At 33.9% G+C, this 24,952-nt stretch overlaps 3 protein-coding genes and 1 long non-coding RNA gene across 4 annotated transcripts; 1 reads left to right on the plus strand and 3 right to left on the minus strand.

Moving 5' to 3' along the window:
* Positions 1-1,386: 1,386 nt before the first annotated feature.
* On the minus strand, positions 1,387-2,412 carry LOC146954734 (kunitz-type trypsin inhibitor-like 2 protein). The gene is given in 1 exon segment (XM_085701625.1): positions 1,387-2,412. A coding segment is annotated over 1 exon segment (720 nt). The 5' UTR covers positions 2,316-2,412; the 3' UTR covers positions 1,387-1,595.
* A 2,477-nt stretch (positions 2,413-4,889) lies between these two features.
* On the plus strand, positions 4,890-7,088 carry LOC146954735 (B3 domain-containing transcription factor VRN1-like). The gene is made up of 6 exons (XM_085701720.1): positions 4,890-5,020; positions 5,129-5,522; positions 5,635-5,780; positions 6,176-6,455; positions 6,567-6,668; positions 6,823-7,088. The coding sequence occupies exons 1-6, from the start codon at positions 4,955-4,957 to the stop codon at positions 6,858-6,860; spliced, it is 1,026 nt and encodes a 341-aa protein (XP_085557846.1). The 5' UTR covers positions 4,890-4,954; the 3' UTR covers positions 6,861-7,088.
* Positions 7,089-11,516: 4,428 nt separating this feature from the next.
* On the minus strand, positions 11,517-12,117 carry LOC146954736 (uncharacterized). Its single transcript, XR_015006296.1, has 3 exons — positions 12,015-12,117; positions 11,824-11,922; positions 11,517-11,615 (listed from the first exon to the last, which is right to left on the minus strand). It is a non-coding gene; the product is annotated as an uncharacterized LOC146954736 (long non-coding RNA).
* A 76-nt stretch (positions 12,118-12,193) lies between these two features.
* On the minus strand, positions 12,194-13,974 carry LOC146954737 (B3 domain-containing transcription factor VRN1-like). Its single transcript, XM_085745738.1, has 6 exons — positions 13,918-13,974; positions 13,403-13,811; positions 13,119-13,252; positions 12,759-13,032; positions 12,554-12,652; positions 12,194-12,303 (listed from the first exon to the last, which is right to left on the minus strand). Exons 1-6 carry the CDS (start codon positions 13,972-13,974, stop codon positions 12,194-12,196), a joined length of 1,083 nt encoding a protein of 360 aa, XP_085601864.1.
* Positions 13,975-24,952: the final 10,978 nt, after the last annotated feature.

Consider the following 24,952-nt stretch of genomic DNA (forward strand, 5'->3'; position numbering starts at 1 on the left):
GGAATGGGAAGGATGGAACAAACATGGGGAGAAGACCGCGCGGAATTTAAGCATGAGAGATAGATATCACTGGGACGACACATTATACGTGTAGGATCATACAAGTTCATAGCTTTCAATACAGGTCCTAGAAGTTGTTTGGGTAAAGATATTAGCTTATTTCAAATGAAGATGATTGCAGGTGCTATATCATGGGAGGTGACCTCTCCAAGCAACAATAATACATCAGAGATATTTGTACTAACTTAGCCAACCTGGAACCATCATTACTAGACCATCAAGCCCTTTAGTTTTCTACCATAAAAAAAATTTCATCTACCTTTCCACAATCTATACTAATATAGTACACTGTATCTTTTAAGTAAAACCACATAATTAAAACTTAAATAATTGATTGTTGTCATGAACCTAACACTGTCTATAATGAGAAGGAGGAAGCAAGTCAATTAAATTTGCATCTGTCTTTATACATTCTACGAAATATAGTAAGCGTAAAAAAGTTCAAAATTTTGAAGGTTAGTATAAATATCGCACTTATGTGCATATAATCCCCTAAAATTTTGTCTCTAGTCATACTCCTACTACTACTTATTCTCTCTCTCCACAGGCACACTAACTGCACAACCTTAACCACCTCAGGTAGTATGCTTATCTTACATATAAACATTGAGATATTTCATGTCACTTCCACCTTACAAAGTCTACTACACAATATACACTTAATTTCAATCTTGCTCTAGCTTAAAAATTTGTTGAAATCAGAAGAGAAATGAGGCTGCAAGAATCCATGCAAGACAGGAGCATTGAAAACGAAAAATAAACATGGACATGTCTAGCAATATATTGCTAGGGATACAGCCTAAATAACGTAAGCTTAATTTTGTCAGTACTTTTCTTTGCTTTGTTCCAAATAAGGACATATGTTCTACAACAAAAAAATCTTTAGAATAGCCAATGATTTAAGGAGCTCGTAAATAAGGCATAGATAAAAACTAGATACGAAAGTTACAATTTGAGGGTTTTTCCCTAGGTGGTACCAAAAAACTTAAAATCAACTTATTACAATTAATTAACTTAAATATCTAAGTGGTACGGAGAAAAAAAACTTAAGGACCAATTTAGCCAAAAGGAAATGAGAGAAAGAGTCGGTTTGTTTATAGAAAAACAGGAGCGTTGTTTTTGACAGAGGAACGAGGAGACACACATGGCTCTACATTTTGTTGGAAAGAGAAGTCACATGTTTCACTTAAAACTTCTAATCTCAACCATTAAATTGGATCTAATGACTATAAATGACTCCTCTCATATCTCGTTATAACATTTCCTCTCATTTAATATATATATATTGATCGATATAGAATAATTAAGAAAATAAAAAGGACTGCATGAAAAACACCAACAATATATTATTCAACTTTTATTTTTTTGAAGACAATATATTATTCAACTATATTATTCAACTTAATACAGCTTAATAAAAGCTTGCAATGGAAAAGTACAATATTCATCAAAACAAGACAAAATCTTGCATATTGTCAACAAAAAAAAAGAGACCTCAAAGCTTGCATAATCCAGTTAGATAACAAAGTTGAAATTTAACCAATAGACTTATAAGAATAATCCTCAACAAACAAAAAACTAGAAACTTGTTGGGCATTCAAAATCAATCGTCCTCCCATCGCACCAATATTATAAGAGCAATGCTATGTCTTGAAAAATTCTTGAAGCTATTTTTCTTGAGAAGTAGCATTTTCCATATTATAATACCCAAGATCCGAACAATTAGTAGTAGATCCATTGACACAAAATACAAACTTATAAACATATTGAAATCCACCTCCACTTCTCCGAATAAGAAATGTGCCATTCAATATTTGCTTACCAGGATAATTTTCTGGACCACCAATACCAACACAAGATTTTTGAATAACATTATCAACAAATATCAACCATTTTGAAGATTTTACACAATCAGGCTTCCTAACGAACTCAATATCAACTGGTTCACCTGTCAAGATATCACCATAATAAGGGTCTCCTGGTACGCTGATTTTCACTGGTATACCTCTTTCACTAGTAATATCTTGATCTAAGACAGTAACCGGACAAGTTGAATCACCAGTTTTTCCAAGATATACTCTTCCAAAAGTGAAGCCCATAAATGATGGTATCATGGCGTAACGACCATCTTGATGAAGGGGCCACATATTTGTGTCCATTATGTATTTACCATCATCATATGAGAAAGCTTGTGGAAGATTGGTGATGAAAGCAAAAAGGAGGAAGGAAATTGTAAGTGAACTAATAAACTTCATTATTTGCTTTATGAGAATACCCACTTATTCACCTTATAAGGTGAATTCTAGCCATTACCTGACCAAAAAAAATTTATAGTAGTATAAAGAAGTGAAGACCACTCTCAACTTCATCTGGTTCATTTGATTTAATTATACTTGTTTTTGGAACTTATATATAGCATGTGACACATTTTTGAAAAAAGGGACACGTGAATTTAGCACATGCTTTTGTTTCATGTCTATATGTTTGTATAATAATAATAAGTTAATATTGTTAAATAAAAAAAGTTATTTGAGCTTATGTTATTGGGATTTTTATGTTAGTAATCTAGTTATTATATATTTTTATCTCAAACCCTATATTACTCTTTTATCTTTGATCTTCTGATTGATTGTCATTTCCATGTTAGAGGTCTTACCCTAATAGTTAATTCTTTTAGGATCTTTTTATATTCTAATGACTTGAGTGCATCTCGTGGTCCACGAGGACCATAAACCTTATATTTTTTTAAGGGACCATAAACCTTATAATTTTTTTGTTTTCTTTTAGAGGAATTTTTTAGTGTTTTTTAAGGAGGACTTGTTTAGTATTTGTTTAGTGGTTTTGTGAGGGCACATATGCTATTAGCCTTTGTTTAAGTGAAATGATAGTTTTTTTTAAGCAACAATCATTTTTTGATAATTTTTAGGATAACACTCTCTCTCTCTCTCACTCTCTGTCATGCTCTAATTCTGTTTTTATTCTCTCTCTATTGTTTTTTCCTCAAAATAAAAAGAAAAAAAAAATGTTGTTCTAAAAGTTGTCGGAAAATACTTGACAAACATAGGAGAAACTATGGGTATTAATGGGGTAGAATAAAAAACTTAATAGGTCATCCTGACGAACTTAATAAACTCTTTTGAAAGCCTTAGTCTCAGCTAGTTAGTTAAATAGATTTTATAAAAAGTTTGAGTTTGGCCTTTTTATTAAACGAGCTGGGTCGAGCTAAATTTTAAATAGGGTAGGTCATAGGTGTCTGTCAGACGGTCTAACCTGTTTCCAACCCTGTATATATCTTACCAACTTGTTATTGCCACCGGTTTCACAACTTATTGTCAAACTTTACTCCATAAATACAACATTTTCCTTTTATACTCGCAATAAAATGCATAGAAACGGGCCCATAGTAATGTGTGCTATCTCACTTTTTAAGCAAAGATGACATTTGTGACACCTTTGAGGAATCATGTTTATACTGGAAACCACTTGTGTGACATTGTAGTAGGAATGTCACATGACATTGTCCAACCATAATGTGACACATGACTTTCTTATTTTAAAATAAAACAAAAAAGTCTTGTGAAAGAGAGAAGAAACAAAAAAAAAAAAAAAAGCTATGTGTTACATTGTGGTTGAACAATGTCATGTGACATTCCCTCCACAATGTCACACATGTGAGATCCAAAGCTTACTATGCTACCTCATTCATATAAGTTGTTTTTATGATAGCTAATGTGCAAAAAAGCAATCTAAATAAATTTATGTTAAATTTGTCTCAAATTGTGCACTATAGAATTGACCATTTACAAGGGGATGGAGAGATATGTTGGGAAAATAATGATGAAGAAAAAGAAGAATGGATATTACCTTTTAATATGTTCTTCATAGATTTTGATTGCTTTTTATTAATTTAACGAAAAGGACATCTAACGAGGTGAATAGTGGAAAATCTAATTAGTTTTGTCGTAATCAAGGACTAATGTGACCAAAATGGTAGTTTGTCCATTTTTCAAAATTTAGATGTAAACAAATACTTATGACAAGAACAAAGGTCGCATGTATTTGATTCGGATCCATTACCACTATATAGTTTTGATGAATATTGTAAAGGGTTAAATAAGTTTTTTGTCCCTATAAATATATAAAATTTTGATTTTAATCTCTAAAAAATAAAATGAGATGTTTTCATCCATACAAAAAATTTGTTTTATTTTTGATCCCTAATCGATATAATTTTGACATGTTTTTGACGTTTTTTTAACATAATATGAATCTATAAAAGTTTGAACATAATAAACAGATATAACATAGATACAATTTGTACATAAAAAGAGTAATAATCTTGACATTCATATGAACATAAAGTAACCATTAAGGGCCAAAATCAAAATATAAAAAAATTGTGAGGATGAAAACATTCGTCTTAATTTTTTAGAGACTAAAATCAAAATTCGCTATATTTATAAGGACGAAAAACTTATTTAACCTTGTTTTAAACAATGTTTACTTGGTCACTTTCAATGGCATTTTCGCTTAGGGTAAGTGATGTCATTTGATGTTGTCTTGTTTGATTTGATGTCCTTGGTTACTTTGAATCAAAACCACATTGGAAGAGAAAAAAACGTACATTGGGTTCTGCCATTTTACATAAGGTCCAGTACATTTCACATGATATGCTTTAATTATGGACACCCTAAAAAATCTTTGAAATATATGCTACAAATAGAATGCCAACTGAAAAGTAGATTTGGAGCATCAACTTTTATCTTGCACAAAATTGGCTTTGCTTTATATCTAGTTCACATAACTCTTGATTTATTAGGTACTCTTGTTTTATTAGGTTTAGGTTCTCAATCCATTATCACCATAATTTCTTCCAATTTCTGTAAGAATCATCATGTCATTTTATCACCCTAGAAAGTTCTTCAAGATAATGCATCAAGAACTGCAAAATGGAGAGCTTGTAAGCATTTTATATTAAGTTCATGTTTATTTCTTTCATTCCTTTTAAAAATGTTAAAAAATTACACAATCCAACAACTATACTTATTCAAAAATATTTATCTTGCAGAGGGTTCCCAAATATTTTGTGGAGCTACATTGGAAAAATGTATCAAATCCAGTAGTCTTTACTCTCCCAAATGGTGCTAAACAAGATGTATTTTGGGTGAAGCGTGACGGTGATATTTGGTTTCATAAAAATTGGGAAAAAATTGCGAAATCTCTTATACGTGGACATGTTCTAGTTTTTAAATATAAAGGAGGATCATGTTTCAAAGTTGAAATATTTGGTTGCAATACATTGGAAATAGACTATTCCAATATAAAAGTTGAAGCTGAAGAAGTTGTTACAGTGAGTGATGACAATGTTACTAATATTAATGGTGCTGGTACATCTCAAAGGAAAAAAGGTGGCAAGAGAAAAATGAATATGGATCTTGATGCTAATCAGAAAAAAATCTCAGGTAATTACATCTAATAACTTTTTTTTAAGATTTTTATTTCATATTTTTACTTGTAAATGTTTAAATTAGTTTTTTTTATTTTTTTTTATTTTTTATATATGTAACTTTGCAGGTAGTAATGGAGGAGGTATGATTAAGAAGGCTAAAAAATGCTTAAGAAATGAAACTGTTAAAGAGAGAGCAAGAAATTATCATCCTTTGGAAAATCCCAGTTTTGAAGTTGAAATGTCACAATCTTACGCCAAAGGTCTTTATTTGGTATGTTTTCTATCAAAATTCTCTATTTTGGCTTTTATTAATAATTTCATTTTTTTTAAGGAATATTTCTAATAATTTTTTTTTTGAACTGTGAATTGATGATCTTCAAATTTTTTTTTTTTTGCTAAAAATAACTGACTTTAATATTAATAATTTATATTCGTTTATCATTTAAAAAAATAAAAAAAATTATATTTGTTTATCATAATGAAAATAATTTTCTAATAAATAAAATATCTATCAATTATTTTTAAGAGAAAATTGTCAAAATAGGATTCATATTTTAAGCCTTCATTAGATTTTGTTTTATAAAAGTGTAACAAATGGATAAAAATATATAAAAGTAATATTAGCAAGTATTTATTTATTTTTTTAACAAACTGATATTGAAACAGAGGATACCAAGGGATTTTTCGAGAGAATACTTGAAAAAGTTGGAAGGGACTGCAAGATTCATAGTTGGTGAAGATATGGCTATAGAAGTGAAGTTGAATTTTGATGATACCACTAAATCATCTACTGTGACCACTGGTTGGAAGACATTTAGCAAAAAATATAATTTGCAAGTTGGTGATGTATGTAAATTTGTGATGACTCAATGCCAACCACTTTTATTCACAATTACTATTACTCGAGCGAGAGAGGAACCTAGCTTTAAGAAGTTGAAGTTGCAAGGTTTTTCTTTCTTAATTTATTTTCTTTGTTATTAAAAATGATTTTAATTGATATTTGAATAACATATATCTTTAGCTTTGTCTCCACTTAATTTATTTGACCCTTGACTAGGTTATAAAGAAGGGATCTCTTGTAGTGATGACAATGCAAAGAAAAAAGACATTAAAGGAACTTCCAGGTCTAGGAGCTGCCCAAAAATACATCTACCCAGGAGTATTTTTCTAACTTAAAGTTATCAATTTTAATAAATTATTTTCAATTATATGTTTGAACATTGTTTTTCCTTTGGTACTTGAATTTCTCAATAACTTACAAGTCTTTGTACTATGATGTTTTTAGTTGTATATTTAAACTTTTATATATACAGGATGTACCAATGGAATTTATGAAAAGAGGATGTCATGAAAATTTGGTGGAGTTGAAAATGGAGGGACAATCTTGGTTCGTAAAAGTGAATTATTATCGCAGTATTCATGGTTGTAGGTTCTCTGCAGGTTGGAGACAATTCATAAAAAAATGCAAACTGGTGACTGGTGAATTATTATCGTATAGTATTCATGGTTGATGAGAACCTATTAGCTGTTTTATCTCTTATTTAAGCCTTAAGGGACTAACTAGATGTTTAGTTGGACATTTCTTTGTTTTTCTCTTTCAAGTACAGTATGCTTAGCTCTACATTTTTATGCTTTGTTTTTGTTTTTGAAATTTGTATGCATCTATATTTCATGTCATTTTTGGATTCTACTATATGGTCATGTTTTTCTGGTTGTTTTAAACTTTAGGTTCTTCTCCAACTTGATTCCCTTAAAACAAGACTTAAACATGATGTATGCAAAAATATATCATTTTTGGCTTTTAGCTAAATAATTATATCATTTCTGGTTATTTGATTTTTAGTCATGGTAAAATTATTCAAATTATAAGATAATGTTTACCTCAAAGCCGGACTTCGAATTCATAAGGTCTCGTTTCCCTTGGATCCGGAGGGTTACACAAAAAAAATTATCTTTTTGGCTCTTGATCCTTTAGTTTGTTTTAGTCCCTTCATTATTTATGTTGACATTAATCTTTATAATTTCTAGACCGGGAACTTTTTCAACTAGAGACCAAAACAAATTAACATTGAAACATGTTTGTTGAGAAGAAAAAGAAAGAAGTTTTTCAATTACAATTTCCCCTAACACAACAAGGAAATGTGTTCATGATTGAGAATCCGAAAGAGCGAGTGTTTTTTAAAATTTGTAGGGTTCATGTGAGAAGAGGAATCAAAATCGTAGAGTTCATGTGTTCGTGGTTTGAGAGAAAGCGAAGAGGAGAGATAGTGTTTTTTTTTTTATGAAAAATGAATGTTATAATGAATTAGTAATAATTTGTTGAAAAATATCATTTGTAGTTAAACTTCACTTTTTAAACTAGAGATTAACCACTAAAGCATTGGTAGGAAAATTATGGTAAGGAGCCGTGTACTTTGTTGTATTGTTTGTTGTTTGGGCACCATGAACAATAAATATAACATTTACATTAGTTTAGATGATAATAAAATGGTTGATGTTACGTCCCCGAACAATTAATGTACTGTAATATGTAGGGTTAGTGTTCAAATTCCGGACACTACGCTTAATCATTTAAAAGTGAATTCTATCGACTAGACTAAAAAAAATGGTTGACGTTATAGGTGAGAATAATTTTGGCTTCCCTTTTATACAATGTTGAATAGAAGCATAATAGTACTATTTTTCCTATACATTCTTAACAACTAAAATATTAGATTGGTAATTAGCCTCCTATTCAATTGCTAGGATTGGTGTTAGACGATTTTTTTGTCATCCTACTAACTTCTTGTGCGCCTTCCTAAAATTCATATTTTGTTCTCGTTTGAATTATATAATCTTGACTAAAATAACAAGATTCAAATTATATAATTTGAAACATGCCTATATATAAGCAACGATCAAAACCTCATCTCGTTTTAACAATTGCGAGTTTTGCCCAAAAAAATGAAAAATGACAAAACCTATCAAATATAATAAAAATAAAAAATTAAAGAATGAATCAAAATGATGAAATTTTAGATTTTTAGGGGTAGAGAGTTCCCTTATAGGGGTCTTGTTCCTTGATTTTTTTTATCTAACTTTGTTTGGACAAGTATGGAAGAAAACTGACCAATTTGTTTTTTATTTTATTTTATCTTCAACAAAAATATGCACTTCCAATACTCAAAACAAGAAAAACATTGGAGCAATAGGTTCGAATGTTTAGTACGGTTCTTAAACTGACTATTCACAAAGATGTTCAATCTTTAACTAATGTAGTTCAGATATATAATCGATACTTGTTTTTCCCATTAATTTTGCACAGTGTTTTATGAGTTTATAGGGGTTGTTAGAATTTGAAAATCTGAAGAAACAAGAACTTCAGATTTTATAATTAGAACGCTACCAAATACATTGGACTTGGTTGTAGTATAGGCATAATAATTTGATGGTGGTTCAATAAACCCTCCAAATTTCTCACATTTTACGAAAAAGTTGATTGAGAGTTACGATCCAACCGGAGTTTACACAAACAAAAAAATTGATCAGGAGTCACGACACGATCGGATGATGGACCTATGAGCAATCTAAGGGGTCCATTGAACAACAATCTAATAATTTTTTAAAAAAGAAACGCCTTTTTGAAGCCTTGTGCAATGGATCTTGCTGCACCTACATAGGGCTGGTCCTAAGTTCGAGACTTAGGCGACGAGAGAAGAAAACAAAATAATATAAAAAAGGCTTAATAGCAGTTTTAGCCCCCTAACTTTCCTAAAGTTGCGATTTTGGCCACCTAAGGAAAAAAACTACAAAACCGCCCCTTAAGTTTTGCATCTATGGCAGTTTTGGCCCCCAAGGTCAATTTTGACTCGGTCTACGCTGACGTGACAACCTAAGTGAGGTGCCACGTGTTATTTTTTATTTTTATTTTTTTGGCCTTGGGGGCCAAAACTGCTACAGCTGCAAAACTTAGGGGACGGTTTTGTAGTTTTTTTCTTAGGAGGCCAAAATCGCAACTTCGTGAAAGTTTGGTGGCGAAAACTACTATTAAGCCTATAAAAAATTAATCAAGTTGGAGAATAACTACAAGTTTTAAACAACCCAAAAAGCATATAAATATTCATCTAGTATAATATAATGACTCCCATAATACATGAGATTCAAATGAAAAACATAATGAAAAACATATAACAAATTACACACGATAAAAATGCAGAGATAGATACACAACTAAACATATAGTTACTAGTTAGTACCTTGAGATAAAAGGAGTCAAAAAACTATAAGGTTCTATCCCACAATGGAAACTTTAAACACATACTTTTTCTCATCAATCCGCTCTAGGAGACAAGTATTTCCAATTTCCACTTTGCTTTCTTCCATAAATTTTATCCAACCTTTACTGAACTGACAACCACGAATACTAGGATAATAAATCACTTTTACGAACCATGATTGTCCCCCCATTTTCAACTCCACAATTTTTTCACGGCATCCTCTTTCCATAAATATCTTTGGTGCATGCTGCATATACAAACCAAAATAACATTTATACATTATTTAGTTCTAACATTATATCTTTATATATCAACATAGTAGCCATATTTTATGTAATTAAGCCTACCGGGTGTTTGGAATTTACCAAAACCTTGAATGTACTGTGTTTCATCACGTTTTGACCCTTTGATTCTACACACAAAATGATATTATATATATTAATGTTTTTTTTTTTTAAGAAGACAAAATAGCCTACAAAAATTGACACTTGAGAGAATTAAACTTTATGTCTCAAGCCAAGACTGTCAAACCAACCAAATGGTTATATATTTTTTATAATATACTACGAAAAAATATATTTAAAGATTTAGAGATTTTTAAAGGATCCCAAAAAAAAATTAGAGATTTTAAAATATCCTATTTTTATAATATATTTTTATAGGGTCCCAAAAAAAATTAGAGATTTTTAAATAGGTTTATAAGATAAATAAATTTCTAATCACGCCCTTAAACATATCAATAGTTTTTATATAGGTTCCAACGAAAAATTAATTTACTGAATCCTTGAATTATTAAATATTTTGTAAGGCCCATTCACAAATTATTTAAAAGTTGAAATGTTAATTAATGTCACTTGAATTAATAAAAAAAAACCTTCATTTTCCCAATATAAAAATGGATTTTTCTACTATATAAGTTTAGAGGATCAACTTTAATTCAGAGAACTATTTAAAAAAAATACAAATATCTAATAATCCTTCACAATAGTAAAATCTAAAAACTTTAAAAAAGTTAGAAGATTAGTACTCTGTAGATCATGCAGTTTTGGACGGCTCCTACAAGATTCTCCAATGAATTTCCTCTTTAGATTATTATTTTTATAAGAAGAGATCCTTTCTTTATAACCTTGACATGGATCAAAGAAATCAAGGAATTGAGATGTAAACCAAATAACAATTCAAAAAGATGTTTAATGACAAAAACAACAAAGCAAAATAATAACAGAACCCTTGAACTATTTAATATTTTGCGATACGATTCTACACAAAGCAAAATAATAAAACATTTTCAAAGAAATTAAGGAATTTAGTTGTAAATCAAATAAAAAAAATTAAATAGATTTCTAAGCTAAATAAATTTCTAATCATGTCCTTAAACACATCAATAATTTGTATATAGGTTCCATAAATAATAACTGAACACTGGAATTCCTAAATATTTTCTAAGGTTCAATCACAAATTACAAATTATCTAATAGTTTAACAACATAACTAAAATTTCTTTCAAATTTATGGCTATTTAAAATTAATGTTTAGGATACATTTTTTTTAGGGAGTTTAAGGATACATTTTTTTAGGGAATTTAAGGATACATTTTAAATCTTTCAGTTCAAAAACGTATAAATTATTGATAAGTTTAGAGGCCAGATTAATAACAATTTTAATTCAGAGAACTATATAAAAAAATTACAAATATTTAAAAATACTTCACAATAGAAAAATCTAAAATCTTTAAAGTTTGAAGATTATACCATGGGAAGCATGCTCTTTTGGACAGCTCCTAGATGTTTCTCCAATGCCTTTCCACGGTAGAATATGCTTATCACAAGAAGAGATGCCTTCTTTATAACCTTGTCATGGATCAAAGAAATTAAGGAACTTAGATGTTAATTAAATATCAATTTAAAACATTTTTCCATAAAAAAATTGCAAATAAATTAGTAAAACATTTTTAACTTAATTTTTTTAATTTAGAGAACTATTTAAAAAACTACAGATACTTAAGAATTGTTCACAATATAGTAAAATCTAAAATCTTTAAAGAAGTTAGAAGAATACCCTGGAGAGCATGCACTTTTGGACGGCTACGACAAATTTCTCCAGTGTCTCTCCTCATTAGAATATTATTATCAAAAGAAGAGATAACTTCTTTATAACCTTGTAAGGGATCAAAGAAGTTAAGGAATTTATATGTTAACTAAATAAAGAAATTAAGGATCAAAGAAACTTTAAAGAAGTTAGAAAAATACCCTGAAGAGCATGCACTTTTGGAAGGGTCCTACAAGTTTCTCCAATGTCTTTCCTCTTTAGAATATCATGATCATCATAAGAGATCCCTTCTTTATAACCTTGTCATGGATCAAAGAAATTAAGGAATTAAGATGTTAACTAAATAAAGAAATTAAGAATCAAAGAAACTTTAAAGAAGTTAAAAAATACCTTGAAGAGCTTGCACTTTTGGAAGGGTCCTACAAGTTTCTCCAGCGTCTTTCCTCTTTAGAACATCACGATCACCATAAGAGATCCCTTCTTTATAACCTTGTCATGGATGAAAAAAATTAAGGATCAAAGAAACTTTAAAGAAGTTAGAAAAACACCCTGAAGAGCATGCACTTTTGGAAGGGTCCTACAAGTTTCTCGAGTGTCTTTCCACTTTAGAATATCACGATCACAAAAAGAGATCTCTTCTTTATAACCTTGTTATGGATCAAAGAAATTAAGGAATTTAGATGTTAACTAAATAAAGAAATTAAGGATCAAAGAAACTTTAAAGAAGTTAGAAAAATACCCTGAAGAGCATGCATTTTTGGAAGGGTCCTACAAGTTTCTCCAGTGTCTCTCCTCTTTAGAATATCACGATCACCAGAAGAGATCCCTTCTTTATAACCTTGTCATGGATCAAAGAAAATAGGAATTTAGATGTTAATTAAAAAATATCAATATATAAACATTTTTAATGACAAAAATAAAAAAGCAAGCAAGAAAGAAAAAACCTTGCAACTTCTTAGGGTTTGGTCCTTTGATGGCTTTAGTAATAGTAATAGTGAATAAAAGTGGTTCTCTTTGAGTCATCACAAATTTACATATATCACCAACTTCTAAGTTATATTTTTGGTTAAATGACTTCCAACCAGTAGTCATAGAATTAGAAGATCTTTTATTGTTAAACACTATATCCACTTTCATAGCTGTCTCCTCTCCAACTCTTAAGCTTGCAATCCCTTCAAATTTGTTCAAGTATGATCTTGAAAAGTTGCATGGTATCACCTATTTCAATTCATGAACCACATTTTATTATAGATAGTGATATTAATTAAAGCCAAATTAGTAGACATTTTTAGATAGTTACTTACCAAGATATGACCATGGGCGTAAGTTTGTGTCATTAAAACTTCAAAGAAGGGATTCTCATTATTGGTTGTCTCATTAACAACTTCAATTCTAGAGCATTTTTTAACTTTCTTAATTGTGTCTTCAATGTTCCTACCTGCTTTAGAGTTCATTTGTTAAGTACTAAAAATACTATAAGAAAAAAAGAAGTAATTTTGCTAAAAATTATTTGATATAAAATTTTTATAAGTAAATTCATTTTCAAAGGAAACATGATATTAAAAAGGAAATCAAATGAAGTTCTCACCTGGGAATTTTTGCTTAAGAGTGTCAATATCTATACTCATTTTTCTCTTCCCATTTGTTATCATTTGAGCTTCCTTTGGTATTTCACTCTCATCAGTCAAATCAACAATTTCTTTATCTTCTTTTCTAGCTTCAACAACTTCATCAACAGATTTTATATTGGAATAATCTATTTCTAAAGCATTGACACCAAATATCTTAACCTTGAAATATGATCCACCAATATATTTAAAAATTAAAAGATTTCCATATTTGAGAGACTTTGCAAAATTATCCCAATTTTTTTGAAACCAAATATCACCATTATTCTCCACCCAAAATATTTCTTGTTGAACACCATTTGGAAATTTAAGAAATATTGGGTTTGATATTCCTTTCCAATATTTCTCCACATATTTCTTGGGAATTCTCTGCAACAAAGAAATTCGGAAAGAAATTAACGTTTATAAAGGCAAGCATACATAAATAAATGCAACAATTGTAAATATGCAACTTAAATCTTTCTAAGATGCTTACAAGCTTCTTATCTTGCAATATTATCTTATGAAAATCGGGGATGTATTGAAATGACATGATGATGATTCATTCATGAAGAGATTAGAAACAGTGGTATAATATCTTGTGAAGTGTCTATAGAGTCATATAGGAAGTTGTAATATCCACGCCAAAATGTTTTAATACTATTGACTATTGAATGAATACTGATGGCCGGTGTGTATTTCATTGGGAAATAATTAGTGGACAAATCAAATAATTGGGAAGTGAAAATATTGGGATATGGTTTATGCATAAATTTTGTTTGACTGTTGGATCAAAGACCAAAGCCACACATGTTGCCCTCATAGTTTAGTTGGATAATTTGGTTTGAATAGCACGTATTAGCCCTTTCTTTTTTTTTGAGAACAAACGTATTTGCCTTTTTTTATACAATATAGTTTGTGTTGGTGTGTATGTTCGGTTCTAGAGGATAAACATTGATTTGAATGAGTTGATTTTAAAAAATTGACTTTAGCTAAGTATAAGTTGTAAGTAAAATTATGGCCAAATATTTCCCTTGGTCCTTTAAGTTTCACGTTTGTTTCAGATAGGTCCTTTAAGTTTTTAAGGTTTCAGATAGGTCCTTTAAGTTTCGAGTTTGTTTCGGATAGGTCCTTTAAGTTTCTAAGGTTTCAGATAGGTCCTTTAAATTTCGAGTTTGTTTCAGATAGGTCTTTTCTATCAAATCAACTTTGGCTTAACAGAGGTTGATAGAAAGGACCTATCTGAAACAAACTCGAAACTTAAAGGACCTATCTGAAACCTTAGAAACGAAACTTAAAGGACCTATCCGAAACAAACTTCAAACTTAAAGGACTTACCTGAAACCTTAGAAACTTAAAGGATCTATCTGAAACTTAAAGGATCTATCTGAAACAAACATGAAACTTAAAGGACCTGGGAAGATATTTGGCCTAAAATTATTTAGGCTTAGATACACTTGTGAAAGTGAGTGATATTGTAACGTTAAAAGATAGTGTTACATTGAGACTCAAACTATTGAGACTTGAGAGTTACAACCCAATTGAGAAACGGTAGGCATGTAGTCACCGAAAGAAAGCACCGCACAAACTGAAATCGAACGACACCAATTGTGCTTTTACGAACCTAACAGCAACAGTGTGGTTAAATAAAGACCGGCGAATCACACAATGAGGATCAAGGATGTTGTGATCGTGATATTGAGGCGGATAGTATGTTGAATTATTAGGTTCAAACCTTTTGTTTCTATTGAGGAAAAAAAATATAAGGCTTAAGTGCAATTTTGTCCCCTTGTTTTGGCTGAATCGGAATTTTACCCCCCCCCCCACCCATTTTAAAACTCGGAATTTTACCCCCTCAATTTAATGTTTTTTGGAATTTTACCCCCCTATTTTGAAACTCAGAATTTTAACCCCCCAATTTAATGTTTTTTGGAATTTTACCCCCACCACATTTGATGTTATTATCAACCTAATTAATTATTTAAATTAAATAATTTTTAGTTACAAAAAATAAATAACTTTTTAAAAAAATAGAAAAAACTTTAAAAAAATACCTTAAAATGCAAAAAAATACTAGAAAATAAAGATAAAATGTAGGAATATTAAAAAATACTAAATATAATCCATATTTCATAAAAGGTCTGGAAAGTACAAAGCCGAATTTCAAAGTAAAAAATATAAAAGGGAGTAGAACAACAACACAAAAAGATTTCCTCAAAAAGAAAAAAAAACACAGATGTATATGTTTATAGGACATAGAAGCAAAAAAATTCTCAACGCCTTGTTTTGAAGGAGTCTAGAGGAACTCGTAAGTTTTAAACAAACCAAAAAACATTACAAACAATCATATAGTAAAAATCCAAAGGCTGATCATGATATTGCTTAGATTCAAATGAAACTTGGAAGTTTACAATAACAAAATACAAAGCTTAAAATCATAGGGCTAAACATCTAACACTTGAAAGAACAAAACAAGCAAAATGTTCAACTAAATAGTACCTTAAAGAACAATAGAACAAACAGCTAAGGGGTTCTTTCCAACAATTGAAACATCAAACACAAACTTGCTCTCATCAATCAACTTGAAGAGAAGAGTATCTCCAATCTCCACTTTGCATTCTTTTATGAATTGTCTCCAACCTCCAGAGAACCTATAACCATGAATACTATATGATCGTACGTGACCAGAAGGTGATTGTCGGTGCTCTGGATGCGGTGGTTGCTACGGTGGTAGAATGTGTTGGAATGCTTGTTGGAGAGGATGGAGGGTGTGTACTTGCAGGCACTCCGACGCTAGTAGAGATTCAGAGAGTGAGGGTTTGAGAGGAAGAAAAAGTTCTACCTAGGGGACTGCATTGAGTCCCCTATTTATAGAGGCGGAGGGCTGCAGAGCCGTTGAGGAGGCACTGCAGCCTCTATCAAATGATTTTAGATTTATATAAAAATTTGTAGAGATGATCTAAATGATATAAAATTACAATCTAACTGTTGTTATACCCTAATTTTGGACCTAAAAATACTTGGTCAATTTCTCTTTTCTTGCATTTCAAGCCATTTGATAGGTCTCTGATCAATTGCATCTTTCTCTGCATTTTATTTCAATGTTATTTGCAAAATTCACATGCAAGGGTATTTTAGTCATTTCCTATGTCAAAATTTCTTTCAGTCTTTTAAAAATTTGTTTGAGTCTTTTCATTTGGTTAGAATAAGTCTCTGTTTCATTCTATGTCAAAATCCATTTCAAAAATTGCATTTGAAGTCGTTTTGAGTCAGTTTTGCCCCTAGGGGCATTTTAGTCTTTTCAAGTGTCAAAGCTCTGCTCAAATCTAAAAAAAATTTGCCTCTGAGTCTTTCAAGTTGGTTTAAATAAACTTTTGTTTCAATTTCTTGTTAAAAATCCATTTTTAAATTGCATCTGAGTCATTTTCAGTCATTTTTAGCCCTAGGGGCATTTTGGTCATTTCACACGAAATTTCGGCAGAGAGAGGTTACTTTAAAGTACCTCATTTAGGCCATTGGTTCGTTTTAGTCCGTTTTGTCAATTTTAATCGTTTCACTTTACGTTATTTTCCAATTACCAATTTTTAATTCATTTTATTTTATTTTTAAGTCCTAAATTTCTAAAATTTGCATTTTAGTCCATTTTTGTCCAAGTCATTAGTCCAGTACATGTGTCAGTTCCCCATTGGTCCAAGAGTTAGTTATGCCACGTGTCAGGTCCCAATTGGTCCAAAGGTTCAGTCAACAGGCCTATAAATACAGTCAATGCAGTCAAATTCTCTCACCAATCATTTTCTGCACAATCAGCAAAAAAACAGTTTCCATTTTTCTCTCTCTCTTTCTCGCAGATCAAACACCAAAAAAACTCAGAAAAACCTCAAGAACAAGGTTGAAGATTCATCTTCAACCTTCAAACCCTAACCGTTCCAACACATCAAAATTGCATCAAGCCATTACCAATTCATCACTGAATCGTCAATTCACATCAAATTCCACCATAAACAAGTACATTCAACCACGAAATTGCAACAAAATCTGCAAAATTCTCAGAGATTCAATCGAATCCTCATCATCGAATTGCCTCTTTCTGCAATTCCAGCACAGAATTTCTGCACGATCACAGAAAGAGGAGGTTGAGAAGAGAAAAAGAGGTGTCGAAGGAAAATTGATCAGAGAACACGAAGAAGAAAAGGATCGAGCTCAACAAGAAGCAGATTCAGCAAGATCGAATCAGTTACACCACAAACCACCACCAAATCGTCACAAATCCACCAAGTTCAATCATCAACTCGTCACAAAAGCATCAGCATAAGGATTCGAATCGTGAACTGCACTTTGAGTTCGTTACAAATTGTAACTGACTCAAACCACTCCAAGATCGAAGCATCAACACGGGAGTAACGAAGAAGAAGAAGAAGAGGTTCAGAGAAACTGATCTATTTTTAGCTTGGAGGAACTTACCGAAAGAAGGAGCAGCAAGGATTTCGTGATTCTTCGCTACTTCCTCCGATCCAAACGCAGGTAACCTACTTCTCCTTCCTCGTTTTCTTTCTCTCTCTTTCAAAGTTTCCGAGAACAAATTCATAGATCTAGAATTATACACAAGGTTTCTGGAGAAATCGTTTACGGAATAGGAACGAGAAGAAGATTTCGAGCCTCCTGATGTAAAAAGTTTTTTAAAAACACGTTTGTTGAAGTTCCGACGCGGCGGTTCCGTCACCGGAAACCGTAACCGTCGTCGGAAACTTCAACTTTCCGCCGGAATCTTCATCGTGTTCATATAATTCCAGAAAACCGATCTGCAGATCCTAGAGAGAAGGGAGAGCGTTTTTTGAACCTTAGAGAGAGAAAGGGAGTGTTAAAATGGTGGTTTGGACCGGTTCACGCTATATATATGCCCTCAAACCGGTTCAACCCATGGGTTGAACCCTAACCGACCCATACCCAGCCTCTGTAGCCCATTTTCGTTCTCCTTAGGCCCTTGCTGTGTGTGTTTGCTGTATACACCCCCCCTTTCCTGCATGTTTGTGCTGTTTCTTGGCTATTTACACCCCTGTCTGCCTAAAACTCTTTCAAAAAAATTCCTAAAAAATTCTATGTGTTCTTGATTGCTTTCTTGACATTTTTTGGTGTTTTTATGTGTTAAGTATTGATTAAAAAATAGGTAGTATTTTCTTGTTAAGAGTTTACCATTGTTTGTAAAAAATTGTGAAATTCACATGTTTTTTTGTGGTTAAAAATTCCCTAAAACTCCAAAAATTTCCATACATATTTCTTGATAATTTCGTGATGTTCTTGTGATAATTTTGCATAATAAAAATTGGTAAAAATAATGTGGCTAATTCTCTTACTATTTTTGTCATATTTTGTGCTAAAAATGAATGGAACTTTGCTTGATTTCAATCCCAATTGCTTGATGAACACTCGTAACCTATGCCACTTGGTTTGAGGGCGTTTTAGCCACTGTTTGTGTTGATATTAGTGCATGAGTATGAATCTTGATTAGTTACTTAGCTTACAAGTTAGATGTGTAGTTAACTAATGCAAATATGCTTAAAGTTTGTTTTAAAATGCCAAGTAAATCATGTTGCCTTAATTCCCATTCCAAGACTTGATTCTAGACCTTTAAAAATGTATTGGAATGTGAGAATTATAGGTCATATGGTTCTTGTATTCTATGAACAAATTTTAGCCATGTTTGCACTCATTTCCTATCCTTTATGTTCTAGTGTTTCTCTTGCTTTATTTTCTTTGATATTGTCATGTGCTACTAACTCCTTTCATTTCATGTTTCATCATTTCATAAGCATCTCCATTTCATCCCATATTCATCTCTATTTTTTTGCAATTTAATTTGTACCAAAGTTAGAATGTAAACACTTAGGAATTCTTGTAATATTTTACTTTCATGCTTTTAATTTCTTGGCAAAGAGGCCATAGAATGTATCTAGGGTATGATGTAAAGGACAATGGACTCTAATGATGTACACCGACACAAGCACCGACACATGCACACACTCCACTTTAGGTATATAGCTAGAATATGCATGTTTAGATGTATGTTTAGGATTGTATGTTTAGATGAATGCCTAGGATTCATACTTAGAAAAAATCATTTTCCAAAAAACTTGAACAAACTTCACTCAAATCATTTTCAAAATAAACCTTGGGATCAAAATCCCATTGAATTTTCCTTTTCCATTTTCTTAATCAAACTTTAATGAATCTTAACCATACTTGACTCACTTTCTCAAAATCACTAATTCCACCTCACTTTTTTTTTCAAACCTTATGCCCTTGAGGCCTCTCTCTCTCATTCTTCAAAATTCCAATTTTCAAACTTAAAATCAACCAACAAAAACAAAAACATTTTTGGAAGAGAACTACGGTGGATTTGATCCCTTAAACGGGTACGTAGGCAAGGAATCAAAATTCCTTCAATTCAACTAAAATAAAAATTCAAAAAACATTCTTCTCCCTCCAATTCTTCACTTAGAAACTCTTAGGTTTAATAAACACTTTCAAAATAGCATTTAAAAATAAAGCGCGCGCGTAGAAATTAAAGACGGTTCCTATAGGATACTATAGTCGTTATAGGTGCCTAACACCTTCCCGTAGCGAAAACAACTCCCGGACCTCGATTCTCAAGGGTTTTGCTTACTTTTTCCCTTCCCAAGAAAAAATGAGATATCACCGGTTAAAAAGGTTCAAACGTAATCAATGTTTGACACCCGAAAACCAAGATAGAACAGCTGGCGACTTCACTGGGGAGATTCGAGAGTTACGCCTAATCTTTATTTCCACGCTTGCGCTTGTATTTTTACTTGTTTCTTTTACTTGCTTTCCTATGTGAATAAATGTCTAATTTCTTGCAAACGTGTGGGGTGAGAATATCAAAAGTCCTGCACCCGGGCTGAGTGAACTTAGGATTTAGGAGGGATATAATCGACAATTCATTCCGGGGGTTGCCTCGTGTTTTGGATTATGCGATCAATCCCACATAGCTGAGGCATTTTGGGGGTGATGTTGTCGGCGCGTGTTGTCGCGTTTAGGCACTTTACTTCTAATTGTTCTATGACGCTATGAACCGTAGATAACCAAACCCATCCATGGCCATTTTCTAGGATGTAGTGCGGAGGCTAAATCGAGTGTTGTCTCGAGTTTTAGTCGTCACGCGATACTACACTCAAGTTAGACCTTCCACGGATAATCATGGAGCGAGTGTTGTCTCGTGACACCATGAGATACGTGGGAGAGGTTGCAACTTGGGAACCTTTTTAGAACCCGGTTACTATTTCCCAAAGCCCTAGTTTCACCGGACACCGTGTCCACCCATGACTCCTCGACTTTGAACTTCAACCCACCATGTTTTCTCCGAACTTGAACATAATCATGCATTCATGCATACATGCATACATGCATAAACTTTTTCCATGCATTGTTATCGAAGGGCTTAGACAAAGTTGAATTTGTAAACATTGTAGGAATGAAGAGGACTAACTCCTACAAGTTCAAGGAAGTGGATTTGGCTAGTTTGAGAGATTTGGCACTCAAGATTGAGGATCCGACTGGTTTCCGACGTCGCTACGGGGCTTTACTTCCTATTCTTCATACTAATGTGGATGAGAAGCTTGTGCACACTCTAGTGCAATTCTATGATCGGGACTATCGGTGCTTCACTTTTCCGGACTTTCAGTTGGTGCCTACTCTAGAGGCTTATTCTCATTTGATGGGTCTATCTATTGTTAAGGGGGTACCTTTCTCAGGACTTGAGCATCCTCTTACTCCATTGGTTATTGCTAAAGATCTCTATCTCAAGACCACCGATGTCTCCAAGAATCTTGTCACTAAGGCACGCATCCGAGGGTTCACTTCAGAGTATCTTCTTGGGAAAGCCAACCTCAATACCACTTGTCAGGACACTCTCGAGGCCATTCTTGCACTTCTCATCTATGGGCTTATTCTCTTTCCGAATCTTGATGGCTTAGTGTACATGAATGCTATTATGATCTTCCACTCCAAGAATCCGGTTCCTACTTTGCTAGCTGACACATACCATGCTATTCATGATCGTTCCGGCAAGGGTCGTGGTTATATTCTTTGTTGTGTGCCTCTCCTCTATAGGTGGTTTATTTCGCACCTTCCGGAGTCTTTCCACGCCAATCCGGAGAATTGGTCTGTTTCACAGAGGATTATGGCTCTCACTCCTAATGAAGTGGTTTGGCTCACTCCCGCTTCTAGGGTTAAGGAAATTATCTTTGGAGGTGGAAAGTTTCTTAATGTACCTCTTCTTGGTACCCGGGGTGGAATCAACTATAACCCGGAGCTCGCCTTGCGACAATTTGGTTTCCCGATGAAAGGAAAGCCCATCAATCTTGCTACAGCTCCTTACTTCTTCCACTACTCGAATGCTCCCACAGGAATAAGAGAGGATTTCATGGATGCTTGGTCTAAGCTTCGGAAGAAAGAGGTGAAGCATATGGGTGTAAGGTCCGGTATTGCTCATGAGGCCTATACACAGTGGGTGATAAACCAAGCTGAGGAGATTGGTATGCCTTACCCCTCTATGAGATATGTGTCCGCATCTGTTCCTACCATGCCCTTACCTCTACTCCCACCTACCCAGGAGATGTATCAGGAGCATCTAGCTATGGAGAGTCGAGAGAAGCATCAGTGGAGGGCTAGATATTATGAGGCTGAGAATTTGATCATGACTTTGGACGGAAAGGATGAGCAGCAGACTCATGAGGCCTTGACACTGAAGAAAGAGTTAGCTAAGGCTAAGAGAGAGATTGAAGAGAAAGATAGGTTGCTTATGAGGGACTCCAAGAGGGCTAGGGTTGCCCGTAACTTCTATGCACGATACTGCAGCTATGAGTCTGAGTCTGAGGATGATGCTTCCACTTCCTATGCTTGAGGATTCCTTTTTCCTGTTGTTATTTCCAGTTGTTTATGTTGTTTTACATTTCAAAGTCTATCCCTTGGCTTAACATTTCAAAGGGAATCGTCCTGTAAAACTATATGTTGGTTGTTTGTTTCCCACTTGTGTTAATTGCTGTTTAGTAATGTTTACAAACTTCTAATTTGTCTAAAAACCCTTCGATAACACAAAAAAGAGTCTTTTTGCATATGCATCAACACATTTCATGCATCATATGCATTCATTGGTCACAAAAAACTTCTCGTGCTCATTGCCTCCTGGTTTTGTCCGCCGCAGTCTGAAAAGTGGCTCGTGTTCGCAAAGTCTACCAACCAGACAGAGTTCATCAAACAAGATTTCACAAGAGAAGAATTATGGCTAACTTTGAAGAAGAAAATGCTCAGCTCCGTGCCGAATTGGCTGCTATGAAAGAAGACGTGGCTAAGGCTCATGACGCTATGTCCGCTATGATGGCTGCACAGGAACAACCAGCCACTTCTGTTCCAGTTACTGCTGAGGTGATTCCCTCTATTCCACTGTCTACTGTGGCTACTGATGCTCGGTTTGTTATGCCCAACGGCCGTCCTTATGGACTCCCACCTTTCTACTCTCCTAATACTGCTGCTGGTATCTCTGGTTTTGCTGGTCAAGGACAGATTCCTGTGTCCACTGCTATGCCTCAGGTGACTACCGTTGTTACCGACCCTATTGTACACACAGTGCAACAGGTGATTGATGTTGACACTCCACGTGGACAAGATCCCGCAATGGAAGCTATGAAAAGACAGTTAAGGGAGTTGGCCGGAGAACTCCGTGAGGTCAAGGCTAGCCGGGGAAGCAATGGTGCTCCCGTTAAAGCTCGTGATCTATGCTTGGTATCCCGATTTGAGATTCCTAAGAAATTCAAAGAGCCAGAATTTGACAAATACAATGGGACTTCTTGCCCACACAACCATGTCATCCGGTATGTCCGAAAGATGGCTAATTACGCAGATAATGATGCGCTGATGATCCACTTCTTTCAGAGTAGCTTGACAGATGATGCAGCAGATTGGTACACCAGCTTGAGCAAAGATAACATCCATACTTTTGAGGAACTCGCTGCTGCTTTCGAAGGTCAATATGAATTCAATACCCGTCTGAAGCCAAATAGGGACTCTCTTAAAGCCCTATCTCAGAAATCAGATGAAACATTCCGTGAGTATGCCCAGAGGTGGAGAGGGGCAGCTGCCCGTGTTTCTCCTCGACTTGATGAGGAAGAATTAACACAGACATTCTTGAAGACTCTGAAGAAAGAATATAAGGAAAAGATGATAATCTCCGCTCCAAACAACTTCTCTGATATGGTCACAATGGGAACTCGTCTAGAGGAGGCTGTCCGAGAAGGCATTATTGTCCTCGAGAAGGGTGAATCTTCGACCAGTGCACCGAAGAAGTATGGTAATGGTCACCATAAGAGGAAAGAATCCGAAGTAGGGATGGTATCTGGTAACCCATCTGCAGCTACTACACAATTACCTCTGCCCTATCACTACATGCAGTACTCTCAACATCCTTTCTTCCCACCATTCTATCAGCAATATCCTCTGCCACCGGGTCAACCACCAGTGCCCGTCAATGCCATTGCTCAGCAAGTACAACAACAGCCTCCTGCTCAACAACAACAGCAGCAACAACAGGGTCCCCGACCCAAACCTTCTTTTCCACCAATACCAATGCGGTATGGTGAGCTGCTCCCAACTCTACTTGCTAAGGGACACTGCGTCACTAGACCAGGCAAGCCTCCGCCTAATCCATTGCCTCCCAGATTCCGTCAGGACCTAACATGTGAATTCCATCAGGGTGCTCAAGGCCACGATGTTGAAGGTTGCTTTGCTCTGAAATATATTGTGAAAGACCTGATAGAAAAAGGACGGTTGAGTTTTGAGAATAGTGTTCCTCATGTTCTTGACAATCCGCTTCCAAACCATGCTGCTGTTAACATGATCGAGGCCTTCGAAGGAATCCCCGTTCCTCAAGATGATCTCATGCTGGATGTCCGTAATGTTGTCACTCCGTTGGTGCCATTACATGCCAAACTATGTCAGGCTTCTTTGTTCAAACATGATCATGCTTCTTGTTCAGAGTGTCTTTGGAATCCTATGGGCTGTTGTGTTGTGCAAGGTGATATCCAGAGGCTGATGGATGACAAACACTTGATCGCCAGTGATGTATGTGTGATTGTGCCAGTGTTCCATGACTCTCCTGTTGAAACTGCATCTGATACAAAGAATGTTGAACCTTTGGTGATCAGGTTACCTGGTCCGGTATCTTATACCTCTACCAAAGCAATTCCTTACAAATACAATGCAACCATGATCGAGAATGGAGTGGAAGTGCCTCTGGTATCCCCAGCTACGGTTGATAATGTTGCGGGAGAAATTACAGCTCTGAGAAGCGGAAAAGTCCGTCCACCCTTGTTTCAAAAGAATGTGGTTACACCCATTGCCACGATTACTCCACCAGTTGCTCCTCCTGTTGACAAGAACACCGGCCCATCAGGCCAATCCATTGAAGAGTCTAATCTGGATGAGATTCTGAGGCTCATTAAGAAGAGTGACTATAAAATTGT

The sequence above is a fragment of the Medicago sativa genome, chromosome 1 (genome assembly GCF_051527215.1).
Source record: "Medicago sativa cultivar Bolivia chromosome 1, Bolivia_mono, whole genome shotgun sequence".
Taxonomy (NCBI): domain Eukaryota; kingdom Viridiplantae; phylum Streptophyta; class Magnoliopsida; order Fabales; family Fabaceae; genus Medicago; species Medicago sativa.

Coding starts and splice junctions, on each gene's coding strand:
- LOC146954735 (XM_085701720.1), top strand. CDS start 4,955: ATGTCATTTTATCACCCTAGAAAGTTCTTCAAGATAATGCATCAAGAA. Junction 5,781..6,175: donor ACGCCAAAGGTCTTTATTTG/GTATGTTTTCTA, acceptor ATATTGAAACAG/AGGATACCAAGGGATTTTTC. Junction 6,669..6,822: donor AAAAATACATCTACCCAGGA/GTATTTTTCTAA, acceptor TTATATATACAG/GATGTACCAATGGAATTTAT.
- LOC146954737 (XM_085745738.1), bottom strand. CDS start 13,974: ATGTCATTTCAATACATCCCCGATTTTCATAAGATAATATTGCAAGAT. Junction 13,812..13,917: donor TATTGCAAGATAAGAAGCTT/GTAAGCATCTTA, acceptor TCTTTGTTGCAG/AGAATTCCCAAGAAATATGT. Junction 13,253..13,402: donor TCTTAAGCAAAAATTCCCAG/GTGAGAACTTCA, acceptor ACTCTAAAGCAG/GTAGGAACATTGAAGACACA.